The following is a 22424-nucleotide window of genomic DNA, read 5'->3' as shown; positions in this document are numbered from 1 at the left end:
ATAGCCACTGCTATCCAACCCGGGCAACATAGTGTGACCCTGTCTCTAAATATTCTGTAAGAAAATACTCTTAACATTTTTAGATACCGTTCTGTTCAGTTTTAGGTCTAGAGACCTTTAAAATCAAAATTCAAGTATGTTTTATTTATATTGTAATTGATACTAATGAAATCCTATACATATTAATGCTAGGAATCAAAAGACTGACGTCTGAAATTTTTTTATTAAACTATTTTGAGATGATTATGGATTCATAAGCAGTGAATAATATAAAAGAATTAATACAGAGAGATACTATATAGTCTTTACCCACTTTCCCCTAATGGTAGCATCTTACAAAACAATCATGTAATATCACAGCCAGGATATTGACACCAACACAATCCACCAGCTTATTCAGATTTCCCGTTTTACTTTTATTCATTTATGTATGTGTATAGTTAATTTTGTGCAACTTTATCATATATGTAGGGTAGCGTGTCCTCCACCAGTTCCATCATCACAAGTATCCCTTACGTCACCCCTTATAGTCCTTCCCACCAAATGAGAGTGGCCTAACAGCTGGCAAGCACTGCTCTCTTCTCCATTCTTTAATGTCGTCATTTCAAGAGTGGAATCATACAGTATGCAGCCTTCTGAGATGGCTTTTTTTCCCCTCAATGTACTTCTCTTGAGAACCATCCAAGTTGTTGCATGTATCAATCGTACTTTCATTTTTTATTGCTGAGTAGTATTTCATGGTATGGGTGGACCACAGGTTGTTTAACCATTCATTTACTGAAGGACATCAGGTACAGGTTTTTATGTGAATAAGTCTCCATTTTTCTGGAGTAAATGCCCAGGTGCACAGTTGCTGGGTCATATGACAGTTGCATATTTAGTTTTTAAAGATAACCACAAATTGTTTTCCAAAGAGGATGTGCAATTTTACATTCTCACCAGCAGTGTAAGAGAAGTCTAGTTTCTCAGCATCCTTCCCAGCATTTGGAATCATTTTTAGCTCTTCTTGTAGTGGTAGTTCACTGTAGTTTTAATTCTTATTTCTGTAATGTCTAATATGGTTCAGCATCTTTCTGTGTGATTATTTGCTGTCTTTATATCCTCTTCAGTGAAATGTCTGTGATCCATTTTGTAATTCAATTTTTTTTTTAATGTTGAGTTTTGGGAGTCCTTTGTATATTCTAGGTACTAGTCATGTGCTTTGCAAATGTTTTTCTTTAAGTCTGTAGCTTGTCTTCTCATCTTCTTAGGGTTTTTTGCAGAGCAAGTTTTAAATTTTGCTGAGTTCCGGTTTATCAGTTTTTACATTTGTGGATCATGCTTTTATGGTCAAGTCTGAGAATGCTTTGACTAGCTTCGGATCCCTAAGATTTTTCCTACACTTTTTTTCTAAAAGCTTAAATTTTACAGCCATGACCCATTTAGGGTTAAGTTTTGTAAAAGGTTGGAATTATTTTAGAGAAAGCAAAATCAAGGTCATAGTCACCTTTATTCACAGTGCCTTTAATGTTGATGAACTGTTGATGCCTGAGGAGGAACAGTGGATAGTTCATTTTTCACGAGGAGCTTGCTAGGTTTGGTACAGCCACTAAAAGTACAGTCAGCCCTCCATATCCACGGATTCCATTCCAGTGGGTTCTGCTCCCTTGGATTCAACCAACCCCAGATCAAAAGTATTTAGGGAATTGGGGAAAATTTTTGGCTACAGGATGGTGTGCTGACTGCCAGGGGAACCAGCCCTGTGCTCAGAGTTGGCACCGAACATGTCTGGATTTTTTCTTCTTGTCATTATTTCCTAAACTATACAGTGTAACAAATGTTTACATAGCGTTTACAATGTACAGTGTCAAATATTTTAAGTAATCTTAAGATCATTTAAAATACCTACGAGGATGTATATAGATTATATGCAAATAACTACACCATTTTATATATGGGACTTGAGCATCTGTAGATTTTGGTATGCTTAGAGGGTCCTGGAACAAATGTCCCATGGATCCTAAGGGACAACTGCTCTTTGTTTTGTTCAGAAACTCACTATTCCAGAAAACCATGTCACTGACAGTAGCACTACCAACAGCATTTGATCTCACAAGATTCATGATCATTAACCAAAATCAGAGACCCCTGAAGGTCTGATTACCATGCTGGCCTATTGATTCTGGGGCTTAAATGGAACTATAGTCGGCCCTCTGGATCCACGGGTTCCACATCCACAGATTCAACCAACCTCAGATAAAAAAAAAAATTAAGAAAAAATTAAAAATAACAATATGATAATAAAAATAATACAAATCAAAACAGTACGGTGTAACAACTATTTACACATTACTTACATTGTGTTAGATATTATAAGTAATATAGAGATGATTTAAAGTATATGGCAGGATGTGCACAGGTTATATGCAAATATTATGCCATTTTTTGCCAGGGAGTTGAGCATCCATGGATTTTGGTATCCTTGGTGGGTCTTGGAGCCAATCCCCTACAGGTACCGAGGGGTGACTATATAATTTTAAAAATTCAGTCAGATGGTTGTCCTGATTCACCTTTCAACCTGTAGTTGCTGAGTATCTTTTGAAAAAAATAATCTTAGTTTATATTGGGAAATTGCATAGTAATTGACCTTGATTTTAGATCTTGCATGGCGTGTGAAAATGATTCTGAGCACTGATATTGTTTTACAATGTGAACAGTTAAGCTGTATAAGTTACTACTTAATTTGAGGTCCAATGTTGAACTCTTGTCCTGGGCTTTTGGAGCACCAGTGGAAGTTTGAAGAGTGCTGTGGTGGAGTGGTGAAGGGCACAGGCTCTGATAATAGATTTTCTGGCTTCACATCCTGACTCTGCCCCTTAAGCTTTGTGACATAACAGCTCTCTGTCTTAGTTTTCTTATCTGTAAAATGAGTACAATAATTAAGTACCCCCCCCCCATAAAGTTTTTGTGAAACTCACTTAGAGCAGTATCTGGTACATAGTAGGTACTCAATAACGATTCGTATTCCTAACACAGCAATTTTGGTGAAGATGGGTAGAAAGTATGTTATTTTATATTAATAAACACATGGTTTTATTAGGCATATAATGCAAAATTCAAATAGTTTACAGAACTTAATTAATAGAGGCTTCAGACAAATTTTATACTTAATATGGGTCACCCTTAGGCCACGTGGTGTGGGATTTCAGCTCCTCTGCCAAGAGAAAACACTTAAGAGAAGCACTGCCCCTTCATTTACCTAGTAAGACTGCCCCAATTGTTTGTTTCCTCTCCAGGCTAGAAAAATCTCTCATTTATCATATATAGATGGCCTCAAAGCCTGTCAGCATCCTGTGCACCGTTCCTCAGACACTTGGGTTTGTTAGTGTCTCTTAAAAGCTTGTTGTCTGAAGAGTACACATTCCCCCAGGCCAGCATGATAATGCAGAATGAGATGTGCAAACCTCAGAGCATCCACTTCAGAAAAAATTGTGGTCAGTTAAATCCCCTAGTTTGTTTTCTTAAGGATTTATCCTTTCCTTTAATACCACAATTGATTTAAAAAACACACACAAACTGCAATTTTCAATTCCACTGGGCTACCCACAGACATTTATTTTAAAGACAGTGTAATTAAGAGAGGTTTATGCTTGATCACAATAGAAAACAGCCTAGCACCTATTGTCGTCATTCATTCATTAGCTGCCTGGCCCCTTGGCATTTGTGACCTGTATTACTAAGATGAATGTATTTTGATTTCCATCTAAGATTCCAGGCTCATCTCCTTTAAGCCTATTATTTCCTATGGGACTAGAACAGTAAGTTGATCTTCTGTTAAAGTAAATATATGGCCTTTTGTCCTGGGTTCCTGAAGCAGCTCAAGAACAGCTTCAGAGCACTAAAGGTCAAAGGCAGTCTTTTGTTATTTATAATAAACACCTTTCGCACACCCCACCTTATGTGAATGAGGTGATTTTTTTTGGACCATCTAGATGGCTACAGGATGGAGTGCTGGCTGCGGGGAGGGAACCAGCCCTGGAACTTTCAGCCCTATCCCCAGTCTCAGGAAGAGGAGAGGGACTTGAGGTTGAGTTTATCACCAAGGGCCAGTGATTTAATCAACCATGCCTAAGTAAGGAAGCCTCCGTAAAAATCCGGAAGTGTTATCAGTTGATGGGTGTCCAGGTTCTTGGCGTCTTGAACAAAGAAAGCACAAACAAAGCAAGGAAAGGCACATAAAACACACAAACAAAGCAAAGAAAGAATGAAGCAGCAAAAGCAGAGATTTATTGAAAACGAAAGTACACCCCACAGAGTGGGAGTGGGCCAAGCTCAAGAGCCCCGTTACAGAATTTTCTGGCGTTTACATACCCTCTAGAGGTTTCCATTGATTACTAGGTGACGCCTTATGTAAATGAAGAGGGTAAAGTCAAGTCACTTACTCTACGTGCTATGTAAATGGAGAGGATACTTCATAGGTGAAGTTGAAACTAGGCCTCATAAAACTTAGAAACTAGGCCTCATCCTCATATAGAAAAAAATTAACACCAGGTGGCTCTGGATAGGGTCCCACCCTGCCTCCATAGGGACCCACCCTGATAGGGTCCCACCCTGCCAATTCCGGGGGTCCCACCCTGCCTCGAAGTTCCCGGAATCAACAACTCCAGGAAAAAACCTCATAAGGTCCTGCTCTAACCAATTAGCATAAGACACCTTGCTCAGGCCATAGCTAGACCCAATCATTTTGGGCCTAAAGCTTTGTTTGAATTTCGCTCCTTAAGCTGTGCTTGAACTTGTGTTTGCCTATATAAACAACCTGTAACAAGCACTCGGGGTCCCAGGGCCAACTTAGAGCTTGGGACCCTAGCGCGCTAGTAATAAATAACTCTCTGCTGTGAATCTCGTGTCGGTGATCCTTCGCGGCGACCCCTGCCCAGGAGGGAATCGACAGTTCGGTTCCAACAAAGTGTTTCCATTTGATTTAGTTCTAGAAAGTCAGCATGAATTAGCCTTATGTTCCTACCTCCAGACCCTATTTTGCTTCATTCCCCCCAGAAAGATGTGATCCCCATAAATCTTTATGGCGGCAGAGAGACCGATGATCTGTCTTCTGTAACTGCTTCATGCTGGCTTGGGGCATAGTCCCTACCTATTGGAAATCAACGGAACTCTCGCCCCACTCTGTCTAGTGGAGGCAGGGTAGCTTCTTGATGACCAGGAGTAGTGTCTGGAACTGGCTGGAACCTTTGTTGCATGATCATCTGAAGCTTGATGGTTTCTAGGCGAGAGGAAATGAATTTAGTTAAAAGATTTAATGAGAACTTCAGGTAGTGGATACCTATGCTTCCAGGAACATTTTTTAGAGATTTGTAGGAGAAAAACAAAACCTAGTCTGTTCTAGGATCTATGTGTTTCCTTAATGTCTTAACGCAAGCAACTCCATTTTGGTTTGATTTGGTTTGGTTTGTTGGGGCCTAGTGCATGAGTTCAGTCCAAAACAATGGCCTCCCATAATTTTGTTTTAAAAAATTCCCCCTTTTGGTCAGATTCTCACTTAGGTGAGAGTGTGACCAAAACTTAGGGCCTTAGCACCTCTCTCAGTTACCTTCATTTTGGGTTTCTGGTCTCAGTGTGTGATTCATAGGTTATGGTGTCCTCATGTTCACACATTTCTTTCAGCTCTTGTCATTCCAGTTGAAAACAGACCATTTGACATTCTAGAGATGGCTGTGTGCAAGCATTTAAAACCTTTAAGAGAATACAGTGCACAAGGGAAACTATTATTGTTATTATTATTATTATTATTATTATTTTTTTTTTTTTGAGACAAGAGTTTTGCTCTTTTCGCCCAGGCTAGAGTGCAGTGGTGCGATCTTGACTGACTACAACCTCCGCCTCCCGGGTTCAAGTGCCTCCTGAGCAGCTGGGATTACAGGTGTGTGCCACCACGCCTGCCTAATTTTGTATTTTTAGTAGAGGCAGGGTTTAATCATGTTGGCCAGGCTGGTCTCAAACTCCTGACTTCGGGTGATCTGCCTGCCTCGGCCTCCCAAAGTGCTGGGATTACAGGTATGAGCCACTACGCCTGGCCAAGACCATTGTTACGACTATTGGGAGGATAATACCAAGAGTTTGGAGTATGCTTCTTACCCGGGATTCCCATAAACCAAACCACCTAGAATCAAATAGATCAAAGAATGAGCTCAAGAGCCTACTCATTTAACCAAGCAGTCTTTTTGTTAATGCCCTACAATGAATCTCTATACTTTTCATTTGATGTATTTCTCCATAGGCCACAAGTGCCAGCAGCTCCTCTGTTCAGCCATTTCTATCATAACTTTAACAAGGGAATTTAAAGTCTGTTGTGTAACTGTAGCCTTTACAGAAGAATCTGTTATACAGCCTATCATGAGGGAAGCATTTCTAATTATTGCTTCTTTTGCAATGGAAAAGGGCCATGCAAAAAGGACCTAACAAATGATGCCCTTCTAGAAGATTCAATGCCTCCTAGCAATGTTCTCTTTAACTCGTGATATGGGTTAAGAGGAGTGAACCAATGTTCTGTTTCTGACTGATTATGAGGCAATGTGTGTACCATTAAAGTTTCTCACCTGCATTGGACCTTCATATTTTATCTGTCAAAGTATAAGGTTATTCATATATGAGGCTGGCAGCAAAATCCTTCACAAATAAAAGTGTACCCCATAAGTGCATACAACAGACCCCCTTTTCATTTCTGTTGTTCTTAGAGGCATAAACAAAAAATATTCAAAGATAAGAGTCTCATAATAGTAGAAGTCTTGATCTGTGATCTTGGGAAAAGCTGTTCACATCAAGGATGCCATGTTCTTCTGGGGAGAGACTTCCTTGGTTAGCTTTATCTTAAGGGTTCCTGTGGGTGTACAGCTCCAAGAGTGTGGAGGGACCCTCCTCAGTTGTGATTGTGAGATTATGAACCCAAAGTTCAGGGTTCCAAAATTTTGCTGCAATGCGGATGGCAAGGAAAATCTTTCTCTGATGTTCTCAGAAGATCTAATCTTTAGGTTCTAGATTGTGAAGGGGTTGATTGTCCTCAGTGAACCATAAAAAACTTTCTCTACCTGGTGAAAATACACCGTGGTATAATGTCTTAGTTTTATAACATGAGCCTTCTTGCATAGGAGAGCTTTTATACAACCAGAAAACATGCATTGAAAATAACAATTGAATGAAATCACTTTATAAAATGTTTAGATGGCCCATCAGGTGACCAAATGTACCTGAAGCTTTGATTGTTTTCCTAGGAATATGGGCCCAAACATTGGTTATAAACTATTTCAGTAATTTGTAAGTCACCACACCAGTATATTCAGTTTGGATCATTTTATCTTTTCTGTGATGAGTCATCGAATGCAGAACTTTTAATAATAAAAGCTTTAAGGACTTGGAAAGGACAAGGTGACCATCCTGGTTCTCAGTGAGTCCATGCTTAGTTAATATTAGACTTATATCCTCTTGAATGCCAGTTGTTTCTCCAAATTAGCTGCATAGCACTAGTAACTGATGGGTTATCATAAGGTAATTTGACTTAGATCGTGGAGTTCATTCATAATGTATATCTAAACAATTTCAGTATTAGCTGGTTTAACATGAAAATCTGATAAAAAGTATTTTCTTAAAGTATTTAATTCATTCTTGTTCTAGTTGTGTTAGCTGCTTTATACAAGGAAATTTGGTTATTTCTGTTTTTTAACCCTTTAAACTAGGCAAAAATGTACATTCCCGTGCTTTCTTATAGTCTTTTATGAACAACACCTTTCACTTTTCTTACACACCTTGCATGTAAAACTGTTTCTTCAGTAGTCTCAGTTACATGTTACAATGTTAACTCTTAGTGACTTTTACTTTTGGTGAAAACTTTGATAAGTTTGGGGTTTTAATTAAGTACTAGGTGTGAGGCGCCTAGAACCCAGAAAGAAATGCGGATAAAGTCTGACTCTTTCTAGCATCTAACTCCATGTGTCCCAGGCCCTACCTAGCTGTAAAACAGTCAAATTGTACAGTTAAGAGTCATAGTGGCATTTACAAAGCATTTAGGAGGCCTAATCACCTTTAAATTGTACAACATTTCTTGCATAAATTCTTTTTCATAAATTCTTTTGTGACTTACACAGACCATCTATTACATGCTTGGACTTTCTGACTTGTCCTAAACATCCCTCTTTTAAACTAGCAGTTATTTTACTTTAGGACAAGAATTTATCATACAAGATCCTTTCTTATATAAAACCTTCTTTGCATAGCTAGAGGGCATATCTCATTTCACATGTCCCCAAGATTTATCTAGAATCTAATGCTCCAGAGTAAATTAAGGAATTTTTAAAAGTCAAAGAAGCAGTTTGTGACCTTAAAGCATTTAGCAAATCTAATATCTGACCTGCATAATTTAGACCAAGTGTTTACATTTGTGAAGATATTTTTATTTTACCAATACTGTTTAAAACTGTCTTTATTTCCCAGAGATTACTTAAGTCACATGAACTAAATGAAAGGCATTACACTTTTTACTTTTCTGACAAAATATTTGATTTAAGCTCTTAATTAACCAGTTAATTAAAGCTCTTTTATATTATACACACAACGCATATAAATACACAGGTATAACATAAAGGATTCATTCCCTGAGCCAGGAATTGAACCCTAAACCGGGCCACCATTGTGAAAAGAGAAAGTACAGCCACATAGTTACAAGGTCAAACTCCCAAGGACATGACTGACCAATTTGCTGGGCCATCTTGATCAGTGGGCTTTTGGGGCCCTACACACACAGTTTATCCTAAGGTACCCCTCTATGACAGAACAACACAGGAAGACACACAAAGCAACCAGATTCACTACAGCTTACAACCAGCCTCAGAATTCCTTTTGTATTAATTAAAACTTTATAGAGGAGATAAACAGTGACATTTACCTTTCATTTAACCAGTTTGCATAGAGAGAGAGGCCAGAGTCTAACTACTAAGAAATTCTTGCCCTTTTGATGGCATGCCAGATTTCTGGGCTCTTTCTCCCTAAGCAACCCTAGTGACCCTAGTCAACTGTAATGCAAACAAACACATTCACATGAGTTAAGAATATTCACAAATGGTTTACAAATTTTGGAGAAATTAGGCAGAGTGAGAAATATGACTCAAATTCTATTTACAAAAGTATAATCAAGACACTTAAAGTATCAGGAAGCCTAAACTCCAAAAAAGTTAGTTTAAGATTAAAAAGCTGGTGTGCTCCATTAATTCCTGTAGGCCCAACAAAGGTAGCCTAGGAATTCCAGATAAATGGGACAAATGATGACTTTCTAGAAACCCATAGGAAACAAAATACCCACAGAACCAAATAAAAGCCTTCCACTTAGGAACGTTAAAAAATCCTGGTTTTATATATATGCATACACGAGAAAAGCCCAGAGGAGAATAAACAGCAAACAAATGAAAACTAGAAGCACAAAGAAGCAGAAAACCAACCATAAATTTTCCTACTGAGTCTATCTTGGAGGCTACAGTGTTACCCAGGGCCCCAAAAAACCCACATAATGAATATTTAGTTACTATTACACAATTCAGTTTCCTTAAGTTCACCAGTATCATTATACATCCTGTGCAATCAAGAAATTCACTCTAGGCACATGACCAATAAGTACTTCAGTGCCAGCACTATCCATGCAAAACAGTAAACATAGTGTGAAGCAATGCGTGCACGTATGTGAAATTTGGCTCTACATTAAATCCAGCTTCAGGCTTAACTATATTAAAGAATTGCCAAACTGCTAATGCTTTTTTAAAAAATTTTTTTATTTTCTTTATTTTTGAGGCACTGTCTCCCTCTATTGCCAGGCTGGAGTGCAGTGGTGTGATCTTGGCTCACTGCAACCTCCGCCTCCTGGGCTCAAGCAATTCTCCTGCCTCAGCCTCCCGAGTAGCTGGGACTACAGGTGCGGGCCACCACGCCCAGCTAATTTTTGTATTTTCAGTAGAGACAGGGTTTTACCATTTTGGCTAGGATGGTCTCGATCTCCTGACCTCGTGATCTGCCCACCTCGGCCTTCAAAGGTTCTGGGATTACAGGCGTGAGCCATTGAACCTGGCTGCATTTCTTTACAATACTTACTTTATTTTAATCAAGACTAAGAGCTTTAACTGAAAACATTAATTAGCCAAATGTCTCCAATTCTCTATCAGGTTTTAAAGAATATTTTATTATCTAAACCTTTTCCACATCTTTCTCCACTACTTACTGGTTTCTTACTATGGTATTTCATAAATAACCTTTTCAAATCTGTAATCTGAACTAACTTTTAGATAACTTCTGAATTAGACAAAATTATTATGTTTCTCACTAGTAATATAAACTTTTCGGCACATATTATCTACAGAATTATGTGTTAACTAGAATTCTTATCCTTAGTAACCTAAAACTTGTGTGAAACCCCAAAAAGCAAGAAATTCTGAACCATCAGATGTGGGCATTTATAGATAAGAACAGTTCCACAATTTAGAAACATACTTCCCCATATCACATCCCTTTCTTTATTGGAAATGACCCAGATATTAAATGAGCATCAAAAATAACTCAAAGCATTTAATTTACACAAAAAGTTTACCTAAAACATTTATCCCATTCACTATGCTCAGTTCTTTCAGTTTTAACAAGGGTGACATCAGACATCAATCATGGTATGTAAAATGAACATTGGTTCAGTCCAGAAAGGTGGGACAACTCTAAGGGGAGTGGGGAGGGGGGGCTTCCAGGGCACAGGTAGGTGAGAGACAAACAGTTGCATGCTCTTGAGTTTCTGATTAGCCTTTCTAAAGGAGGCAATCAGATATGCATTTATCTCAATGACCAGAGGGATGACTTTGAGTAAAATGGGACACACATTTGCCCTAAGCAATTCCCAGCTTGAATGTTCCCTTTAGCTTAGTGATTTTGGGGGCCCAAGATATTTTCCTTTCACAGATTTCTCTGATTTGTCAAAAAAAAAAAAAAAAGTCACGCTAACCAAGATCATTTTGTTTTGGCTAGGTTTATAGTTTTATAATCTTCTATGCCAAACGCTGACATCTCAAAATATCTAGCGAAGACAAACATAAAACCAGACAAAAAATGTATGCTGATAGTTCTGAAGGCATTTGTTTTTATTTTACCAGTAATTTTAAAGCCAGCTTGTTTAGTAAAGTTATACTTTAAGTCACGTGAACTTAAAAATTGCTTAGACTTAGTTAATGTATGAGCACTCTTATAAGTCAGTTCAGTAAACACAGCATATAACAACAAATGTACATACAAATAAACACATCTAGACATGTATACACATACACGAACCAAGATCCAATAGCTTGGAACCTTAGCCGTGAGATAGCAATACAAGCTCACTGGTTTTACTTCATTTGCCGCAATAAATAATCCCATGAAGGCTGTGAACCAAAATTTCGAGTAAAGCATTTTCCATGGCAGTTTGATTTTTAAACGCCAAACCTCCCCAGACCCCAAAGGACACTGGGGCCAAACAGTTCCAAACAAGAGCACCACACATTAACCAGGCCCTCTGCTTAGAACAGCAGCACAAAAGCCTGAATACATGCAACACCATCCCACTTTCCCATTCAACGGCAAACTCCAGATTCCAAACAATATTGGGGCCAAACAGTATTGCAACTACGAGAGAAAGTTCTAAGGAGAGTTTAGTACTAGACCTCAGAACCTCTGCCAAGGGCATCCCCTTTGTAGAGATTGAAGTCCAGAGGATCCCCGTGGGGTGTTCCCCTTTGGAGTCCAATCTTAGAGTATCAGACGTCTCTGACCTTAGGTGGGCACTGGTGCTGCTTTGTATACTTTTCCTCCAGAGGTGATGGCTTGCTGTGAGCTTTCCTTTGATACCTGGGTGTAATCCCCAACTTTCAGCATCTGTATAATTTGGTAAGACCACGCTTTCCCATGCTTCTCGTTCCACTAGAGTGACAGCCATGAACTGTAATGATAGGATGTGGAGCCTGAGTGGGCTTCTTTTGTCCTTAGCCAGTCGAGTAGGGGAGGGAAGAATTTATGGTTATGTTTTTCTGATTTCTGTGAGCTGCCGTAACATATTAATCAAACCCAAAGGAGAAGTCAGGGGAACTCCGATTTAGAGCCAGTTGATCAGAAGCACAGGTGAAACATCCTGGGGCTTGCAATTGGCATTAGAATTGTGGCTCAGTCTTCAATCTGTGTGATCTGATGGTATCCCCAGGTAGATAATGTAGAATTGAATTGGAGGATGCCCAAGTAGTGGTCTGTGCAGAGTTGCTTTGTTTGCTTACTGGCTGGTGGGGAGAAATCTTCACACATCTGAGGTCAGAAGCATGTTGGAAGAGAATAGTGGAAGAAACTGAGTTTATTTCTTCCTCTCATAACCCCAAGGCTTTTTTTCCCCCCTCTGCCTCTAAAGGCTCATTTTGAATCTGCATTTCTTAAAGTTTACAACCTTTCAGTCTAATTTCTCACAATCACTCTTACCAAAGAACCTGGGTCCCACCATGAGAGAAAACAGCCCATCAACCCCCTGGAATATTTTATTTACTGGCATTCACTTTGGTTGGTGTGCTAAAATGATTGAGCCATATGAAATTGCCCTTTGTGTGGATTGAAACTGGGTCAGATAGCAATTTCATTCTCATTTTGGTAAAATTTAAGGACTTAGTGACCCATAAGAATATTATTGGAAGTATTTTTATTGCTATAGCATTTAAATAAAAATAATTCCATTTGTTGCTGAAATTTTTACTAAAAGAGTTGAGCATGTGATAGTAATTAAAACAAAATATTCTGTTTTATAGTATCAGTAGTTTGAAAAGAAATATTATAACTAAAATATAAAGTAAGTGCAATGGAATTAGACTTTGAGGTGGAACATGAAGACCTAATTTCTGATGTGTGACAGATGATATATCAGGCAATTAAGGAGATTATTTTGTTCAGGCAGTTGCAATAGGGAGAATGTTCACTAATGGGAAACCTCTTGAAGAGGAAGGAGAAAAGGTAGGGATTAATAAAACGGGAGTCATCAAGGAAGGGTAGAAGTAGGTCCTATTTGGGAATTGTATTTCAGTTGGTCCTTTCTGGTTAACCGTTTCTTGGTTTAAAAAAGGGTGTGGTGCTTATCCATTCTGGCCTTCTGAGAGCACTCAGGGCTAAGATAAAGTGTAACACTGTCAGATGGAACAACATTACGAACGTTTGTATTAATAAATCATATGGGATGCATACCACAGGTTGAAAGTGTGATTCCGAGAAAACTTATCAAAAGTTTCATTCATAACTTTAAAATCTATAGGTTTCTTAATATTTATTTCTCCATGAAAGGACTAAAACAGGGCAGCTTTGTGTTGTGGAGTAATCAACAATTGAAATTCAGGCTAAATCGGGAAGAAGCCAGCCATTAAAGACCAAGACTAGGCTAGTGGGCCATATTGTAGACGGAAGACCCAGTATAAATGGTAGCCTTCCGAAGTCTTTTGGAAGTTGAAGATGGGAAGGGTGTCTATAAATGGGTCAGGGCAGAGAAGTCTGTAATTTTGTTAAAGGGTAAATTTCAAGAGTGCAAAATCACAACCCGTATAAAATGACCACGTATCAAAGATTTTATTTACCTTTTTAGTAAGGGAACCAGGCACAACCTGTTTAAAGGAGCAGTAAGAAAACCATGAAATCTATGTAGAGTGAAGGAATGTTAAAATGAGTTTACAGATGGAAGCAAAACTGATTTTTCCCGCTAGGGAGAGGGTTGCCTCTTTGTCAGACAGTTATTCACATATCTCTGGACAAGAATTATTTGAGGTGTGAAATAGCTCAAAGGCAATGAAAGGAGGAAAACCCCCTTCCTCCCCAGGGTCAGATTGTTCCCAGAGGCTCCAGCATTCCATTGTCATGGTATTCAGTAATCTCTTTTGCTTATGCCAAAGTCCTAAGTTTTTCCTTGCCATACTCCCTCTATAGTAACTACTTGCTGCTTCTGATATTGATGCATTTTAAGTTGGAATTTCATTGGCAATAGCCATAATCTAGTTTGACCATATAGCAGTCTAACTTTAAATTTTTATCTATAAATTGGAGGTGAAGGTTAGTGAATTTGAATTAGCTCAGTGGTTCTCAGTTGTTGTGATTTTGTCCCCCAGGGGACATTTGACAATGTCTGCAGACATTTTTTTGGTTGTCAAAATCTGGCAGGTCAGGTGGGAAGTGCTTTGGGTGTGTAGAAGGTAGAGGTCAGGAATGCTGCCAGACATCTTATAATACACAAAACAGCTCCCCACCACAAAGTTATCTGGCTCCAAATATTAATAGTGCCAAGATTAAGAAACCCTGATAGCCATTGAAAACTGTTAGAGGGAAGCTCAAGTTTCTGCTGTGTTAAAATTAAACATAATTTTATGCTCTCAAATCTGTGTGGAAAGCATACGTTTCATTGTTAAGGTCTTGAAATAATGTTCCTGTTACAATTTTCCATTTTAAAAATTAAGCAGTCAGCATACCCTTTAACTTGAGAGAGTTGGTGATTAAGTGGAAACAGTTGCTTTCTCTTGTAATAAGTGTATAGCACTTAGAATTTTTTTATTACTTTTCCTATTTTAGGTTTCACTGAAGAAACATCTTAGAGATTCATTGCACCTCTGAGATTTAATGTTTACAACTTGGAGTTGTTGACCTTCTTAAACATTTTGGAAGTCAAAATGAAAGTTTTCTGTGAAGTTTTAGAACAGTTATACAAGAAGGTACTTCTTGGAGTCACACTTGAAAATGACAGCCATGATTACATCTTTTATCTCAACCCAGGAGTTTCAGATCAAGATTGCTCTACAGCCACCTCCTTAGAATGGGCAAACACCTATGGTATCCAGGGCAGGCATCAGCCTATCTCTGTCGGTGTGGCTCCCATTGCTGTAGCACCTGCATGTTTGAAGACCAACTCTCTGATGAGCAGTTCCAGAGAAGTAATGCTCCTTCAGTTAACAGTGATCAAAGTGATGACAACCCGGATATTGTCTGTCAAAACTGAGTTCCATGCAAAGGAGAAATACAGAGATATAATTAAAATTCTCTTAGAATCAGCCAAAGTTGATTCTAAATTAGTAAGCCATTTGTTTTTTTTAAAGATCTAGATATTTAAAATAAAAATTTTAAGAACATTCAGCAATAGTGGTTAATTGTATTTGTTTTCCTCTAGATCTGTATGTTCCAAAATTCAGATAAATTGTTATGTCACATGGCCGCACAGTGCCTTGCATTGCTTCTCTATTTCCAATTGAGAGAAAAGGTAAGATAAGTAATCAAAGTGCATTATTATTTCTCTTTCTTAATTTTTTTTTTTAATTTAAATGTTTTGTGGAGACAAGGTCTCAGTGTGTTGCCCACTCTGGTCTCAAACTTCTGGGCTCAAGCAATCCTCCTGCCTTAACCTCCCAAAGTGCTGGGATTAAAGACGAGAGCCATGGCACCCAACTTGTTTCTCTTATAGTTTCTTTAAAATTGCTCTTTGACATTTGATTTTTACCCTTCAAATGTTTGTATTAATAAGACGTTTGCTCACATAATAACATATGTAAAACCATAAAAATTTAAGAATAGAATAGATTATTTGTGTCAAGGATTAGAGTCTTAAATATGTTGTCAATCTTAATCAGATTCTTAACCTGAGAGGTGAGTTTCACGTAAGAGTCCATAACTTTCTGCATATTCTCAAACTACTAGGTGGACCCCTTTCCCCTAAAAAGATTTAGGAACTACCTCTTGAGAACAAGCCTATTTTCACAGGTTTAATGTAAATTCTAACAACAATCCTCAGCATAATGTAAAACAATATAAACAAATTCAGAGTTGAGTTTTTCTCTTATCTCTGAATTAAACAAATGAAGTATCTACTGACTTTTCGACCATAATCTCTTGCTTCTTTCAATAACTTTTTCCTGAATATAAAAAGTGATATTATAGTAGAAAATTTGGAAAATAGACAAAGTATAAAGAGCAAATTAAAATAAAAAATTCACCACTTAGAGATAACACTGCTAACGTTTTCATCTTCCTTTTTTATTTTATTTCTATGGCATATTCAAATTTTTTACTTAAATTATATTAGGATATTTCTGTTCCTCCTCAGTTTACCACATATTATCATACTTCTTTTGACCAAATGTGTAAACAATGTGGTATACAGTTGTGTTATGTAAAGAAAATATTGTATTTTAACTACTTTTTTTTTTTTTTGGAGACAGAGTCTCGCTCTGTCGCCCAGGCTGGAGTGCAGTGGCCGGATCTCAGCTCACTGCAAGCTCCCCCTCCCAGGTTTACGCCATTCTCCTGCCTCAGCTTCCCGAGTAGCTGGGACTACAGGCGTCCGCCACCTCGCCTGGCTAGTTTTTTTGTATTTTTTAGTAGAGACAGGGTTTCACCATGTTAGCCAGGATGGTCTCGATCTCCTGACCTCGTGATCAGCCTGTCTCGGCCTCCCTTAACTACTTTCTTTATTTTCTCACTTGCAGATAACCTTAAGTAATTCCTGGGTTGCTTTTTGCCAGAAAAATCTTTCTGAATACTCTGAGAGTAATAAAGCAATATACTGCCTCTGGACTCTTACAGCAATAATAAAAGAAATCTTTAAAGATTCATGTTCACAAAAAACAGGTATGGATTACATGGCCCCATAAACAATCGTCATCTTGCTCCTGGGAGTATTGTATTTATAATGAGAAACAAAACTTACTTTGGAACATCTGATCTGTCTTAAAGTAATGAAAAACTCAGTCTCTTCCAATATATTTTGATTGAGGATAACCTGTTTTAAAAGAAAAAAGCATAAGGAAAAAAGTAAAACTTTTCATGGTCGTAAATCCCTTGCATTGTTTGATGCTACTGATATTCGTACAATGAATTTCTTTTGGTTTTTTTTTTTTTGTTTTTATTTTTTTGAGACAAGTCTTGCTTTGTTGCCCAGGCTGGAGTGCAATGGCATGATCTTGGCTGACTGCAACCCCTGCCTTGCGAGTTCAGGTGATTCTTCTGCCTCAGCCTTCCGAGTAGCTGGTATTATGGGTGCTCACCACCACACCCAGCTGATTTCTGTATTTTTAGTAGACACAGGGTTTTACCATGTTGACCAGACTGGTCTCAAACGCCTGACCTCAAGTGATCCACCAGCATCGGCCTCCCAAAGTGCTGGGATTACAGTTGTGAGCCACTGCACCTGACCATAAAATGAATTTTAACTGTGGTTCTTAGCCATTACTCTGTGTAACCTCATTTGTTAATGTTAGAGGTAAACATTCCAAATCTGTTTTTTCATCTTATAAAGTGATATTTATAAAAACTGAATTGTAAAATTATTTGAAGAAGACTGCATTTTCCCTGTTTATAATTCCTATTTTTATAATTGCAGAAATTCTAAAGCAGTTCCTGACTCATTTCGACACTATTTTTGAAGTGTTTTACAATTCCTTATTCTCTCAGCATTTTGAAAACTGCCAGGATACTTCTAAAATAGTAAACATCCTGATATGTTTCCTGGAGTTGCTTGAGCTTCTCATAGCCTCCAGAATCTACCTGAAGTTACATTTCACTTGCCAGAGGATTTTATTTTTGAAACCATCTTGCATGCTAGAAGTTATTACCTGGCCTATTCAGGCTTTTGTCAAAAGGAAGGTCATCATATTCCTCAAAAAATGCCTTCTCTTTAAAGTGGGTGAAGACCTTTGTCGTGGATCTGTACCTCCCCTAATGCCACCAGACCGTCATGTAGCAATGGACATGCTGGCTTTAGCTAATGCCGTTTTGCAAGCTGTGAATTCAGGATTGTTGAAGACACTGTCTGTTTATGGAAAACATTCCTTTTTTGGAGGTGATGAAGTTCAACCTGGATGTGCACATATCACTAGTCCAGATCATGTGATCCTTAGAGCAGCAAGCTTAGTTATAATGAAATCTTTGGAAATCAAGTTTCAGAATTGTTCGTCAGCAAGTGAAATGAAAGGTAATTCCCCAAACTCCTTTTGTATGCAGCGTGTAATTATTAAGTATAGTAATTCATAATTATCAAATCTCAGGACTAATATAAATTCCACTAATTTAAGCTGTATGTTATCCTATTTATAACTTGCTACATTTTCCAAAAGAAAAAAAAAAAGAGAACTGGATTTACCTTTAAGAAACATGTCAGCTTTTTGTGGCTACAATGAATTTGTAAAGTATAAGGAATGATTTAGGTTTAAAAAACTTGCTGTTGAGTCATCTCAAAGTAAGTGATGGAAATTCATATTCAAGTATTTATAGCATTTTATTTATATTAATCCTTCTTTTTTAAAAAAAATCTAAAGTGCAGTTGCATGACCATGGCCCACTGCAGCCCTGGTCCGCCTTCGGCCCATGCTATTCCTCCCGTCCCAACCTGGGAGGTCCCATCCTGGGAGATCAAGGCTACAGTGAGCTGCGATCCATCGCACACCTGTACTCCAGTCCTGGTGCAACAGATGGAAATCCTGTCAGAGAGAGAGAGAAAGAGAGTGAGGAGACAGAGAGATTAAAGAAAAATGTATTCACTCCCACTTAAGTGTTGTTACTATTGTTAGTTATTATTTCTTTGTTATTGTTATGTTTACTGTTTGTTTGTTTATTTTGAGGCAGGGTCTTGCTCTGTTGCCCAGGCTCACTGCAGCCTCAACCTTTTGATCTCAAGCGATCCTCCCGCCTCCATTTCCCTACCCCATTTATATTAATCCTTCATACAATTATTAATTCTACTAATGTAGATTATTGAAAATTAGATATTGATTTGAAGCTAATATATGAGAAGTTATATTGATAAAGAAATTGTTACATATATAATTTCCAGGATAGTAACACAGGAGTTCAAAGTCTTCCATTTTACTTGAGAAAAATGAATAGTAAATGTCTCTAAACAAGCAGCATACAGATTCAGTGAAAAGTTTGAATGTGAGCAGTGACATCACTGAATTGCTTTGGATATAATTTAGCTTCTAATAACTACACATTAGTTATAATTCTGTGCAGTTATAATTTATAACACTAGATGGCACCTGTTATATAATTCAGTTTTAAATTGTAGTTAAAACTACCTAAAATGTTTTTTATTTTTGTGCTTAATAGTAGTACTTCTATGCTCTAAACAAACAAAAAATGTTTTTCTGTTATTTTGAAGACAAAATTATTTTTGCTTGGTCGCATTCTTGCCTCTAGTAACAGACAGCTCTGGCATCCGAGAAGTGATCTTTGTGGTCTGCTCATTTATTTATCTGCTTTTAGCAAGAAATCACATAGCTTTTATTTCTGAGAGACAGTTATTTGGCAGTTGTTGCGAATAGATGATCTAGCTGTACATTTTAAATGTATGCTCTGGAATGAGCCTCCATGTCCTCATTTGCCAAATAAAGATGATTCCTAACTGATTCCTGATGACTTTTTGAAAGTGAATTAGGATAATTGCATCTTAAGGTAGTCTAGGCACTATGAGTTTATATATAGGCAAGATATTAATTCATTCATGAACTATTGCCTATAGTTTGAAATTTGCATTTTTTGAAGTTGATTTACAGAGGTTCATGTCTGAGTTATTGACCTTCTTAAAGCCTCACCTTCAGCCCTCTCTGCAATTACACAATCCATGCAAATGGCTGTCTAGAGTTTTCATAGAACAAGACGATGACATGCTGGAGGCTGCCAAGGCATCACTGGGCATCTACTTAACACTGACCAGGTTAGTGTATTTTAAAGTATTTATTGAACGGCCTACAAGTCAGGAAAGCAGAAAACATTTCTGAGAATTTGCTGGGCGTGTTGCTTACTTTGCATCATTTGGGGTAAAACATCCTGTGGTTTCCTCATAAGTTGCAGTTCCTTTCTTTAACCCTGACTTACAATGAAAAGGAGACTGCATTTGCATCACTGTGAAAACTTGGCTGGCTGGGCAGATCTCAGGTAGTATAAGTAGACTGGTATCTAAAACCATGGCTTCTGATTTAGTCTTCAGTAAGTCAATACACTTCTCTGAATCCTAATTGTTGTTCATTTAAGACCTCTTTTCACCCCTAAGACTTACTTTTTTGTGTTAAGCTTCAGTAAGATGATCTTTGCTTTTGTAAAGGTGAATACAAACTTAGAAATAGTCAAAAGGAGCTGTTCTGAATTTTCGTTTCAATATTCAGTTGAATTTGGGCTGATACCTTCTTGAGGCAAATGTCTGAAATTGGTTATGTTACTGATGATTTATACTGATTGTCTCTGCTTTATTAAAATAGCTGTACTTGAGATAATATCTTCTTGTGGCAAATATCTGTAATTGGTTATGAAGCTAATAACTGATGACCTTTTCCACTGTTTCTGCTTCTGCTTTATTAAAACACTCACATACTTGTTTTATTTCCATTTCTTTCTTGGCCTGGGAGAAAGGGATTTCTTGCTAATGATCTGTGGTGCAGTGTTGTGCTGCCAGTACTTACTTGTATTATGACACTGCTGGCAATGGCTGCTCTTAGACTCTTAAGTGTTTGGGGCCAATTTTCAAAAGATTCTAATCAAGAACACAAAATTCCTGCATGTGATTTGAATTAGGTTCAAAACGGTCAAATACAAATTCAGTCTGAAAATGCACACGCCTGTAAGAGTATATCTTAATTGTACTCAAAGTTAGCTCCTTACTCCTCAGGAAGTGGAAACCCCTGAATTAAACTTACTTTGTATGTGAATTTCTGACTTTCTTAATTCCAGTTCGGTGTGTCCAGAGAGGCATGTGCTTACAACATAGATACTTTTTTCAGATGTAGTTGTATTTGTTAAGATTTTTTTGGTTGTAAATGATGGAAACCAACTCTAATTTGAGCGAAAACCAAAGTTTATTGGCTCATAACTGGGAATTCTAAAGGGTCAAGTTGGAGTTAGGTATGTACAGGGACTATAATCAAGTCATCAGTCACTTCTCTTTTTCTCTGTCTCACAGTTTTGAATTCATTCTCAAGGCATGGCCACCAGCAGTTCAAGGCTTACCTCAGCCCTACAGTTATAATCTTCCATAGCTCCAGCAAAAGTCCCAGGAGAGATCTGATTTAACCCACTTGGGTTACAGAGCCTTGTCAGAACCAGTCATGGTGGCCAGGAGCATGGAGTGTTCTGATTGGTCAGCCTGGGTCACCATGCCCACCCTTGTTGAGGAGGGTAAGGAAGGAGGTTTAGGAATTATCTTACCACATGGAATTGGTTACCTGTAAGAATGAGGAATTCTGATGTCAAGAGAAAGGATGACAGAGAACTTTTATTGGGCAGACAAAAACTGGAACTGCCGAAGTCAGTGGATTTTGCTTTACTGAGTCGGACTTATTTAGAGCTTATGGGGAAAGGAATAGGTTTTGAAATTTTTTCTTTTAAGAAGTGATGCATAGATTTAAAAGTAATCTAATAGGTTAATTTATAGTATGTGAATTATATCTGTTAAAACTGTTTATTTTTGTAAGGTCGTTAATCTGGATTCTCCATTATCTTCATTTTCAGAGGATGTGAAGCCACTGAAAGCTTGACCCAAGGAAAAGAAATGTGGGACCATCACACACATGAAAATGGCTACAATCCTCACTGTATTTTCTTGTTCTTCTTAAAAAATATAGGATTTGATTCTACAGTTCTTCTTGACTTTTTGATTTCATCAGAAACCTGTTTTCTTGAATATTTTGTTAGATATTTAAAATTACTGCAAAAGGACTGGGATAATTTTTTCACCATTTGCAATAACTTTGATGCAACTGAATCTAAATATGACATAAGTATTTGTGACTGTGTCCCCTTACTTGTCCAAGACCAAAGCACCAACCGAACAATACCCCATCATTTGACTGCTCCTCATAGTCACATAGATGTGTGTGCTCGGCACTCCTGGGCTTCCGATGCTCCCTCTGAACCACTGAAAGCTATGATGTCCAAGGGGACTGACACCATGTGTACTTCTAGTCTGTCTTCCCCCCGGGCCTCTCAAAGTCTGGTAGATTACGACAGCTCTGATGATTCTGAAGTGGAATCTACAGACCAGTGTTTAGCTAACAGTAAACAGACATCTTTACACCAACAAGCAACTATGGAGATTCAGGATGCAGCTGGGACAAGCAGAGATAAAGAAGAATTTAGCCTTGAGCCTCCATCAAGGCCTCTGTTTCTGAAAGAATTTGATACTGACTTCTCCTTTGATTGTGAAGTAGCCCCAAATGATGTCGTCTCTGAAGTGGGAATATTTTACACAATAGTAAAATGCTTCCAGGAGCTACAAGATGCCATCTGCCGTTTGCAAAAGAAAAATCTTTTCCCATATAATCCAACTGCACTTTTGAAGTTGTTAAAATACATAGAAGTGATAAGTAATAAAACTATGAACACTTTGTAAAACATTG

General features: G+C 37.9%; 1 protein-coding gene across 2 annotated transcripts in view; it reads left to right on the top strand.

Moving 5' to 3' along the window:
• Positions 1-22424, top strand: part of LINS (lines homolog (Drosophila)) — a 29489-nt gene extending 7065 nt beyond the window's left edge. The window contains exons 2-8 of one of the 2 annotated variants that reach the window (XM_011965251.1): positions 10656-10770; positions 14623-15119; positions 15215-15304; positions 16527-16668; positions 17420-18010; positions 19579-19750; positions 21538-22424. In XM_011965251.1, the coding sequence (XP_011820641.1) occupies positions 14721-15119; positions 15215-15304; positions 16527-16668; positions 17420-18010; positions 19579-19750; positions 21538-22417 (2274 nt within the window). In that variant the 5' untranslated portion in view covers positions 10656-10770; positions 14623-14720 and the 3' untranslated portion in view covers positions 22418-22424. The remainder of the gene's footprint in view (positions 1-10655; positions 10771-14622; positions 15120-15214; positions 15305-16526; positions 16669-17419; positions 18011-19578; positions 19751-21537) is intronic. The other variant, XM_011965250.1, reaches the window with a different exon arrangement.

The sequence above is a fragment of the Mandrillus leucophaeus genome, unplaced genomic scaffold (assembly GCF_000951045.1).
Source record: "Mandrillus leucophaeus isolate KB7577 unplaced genomic scaffold, Mleu.le_1.0 Scaffold719, whole genome shotgun sequence".
Taxonomy (NCBI): domain Eukaryota; kingdom Metazoa; phylum Chordata; class Mammalia; order Primates; family Cercopithecidae; genus Mandrillus; species Mandrillus leucophaeus.
The sequence above is the reverse complement of the archived record's forward strand: the minus strand, read 5'-3'. Positions and strand labels throughout refer to the sequence as shown.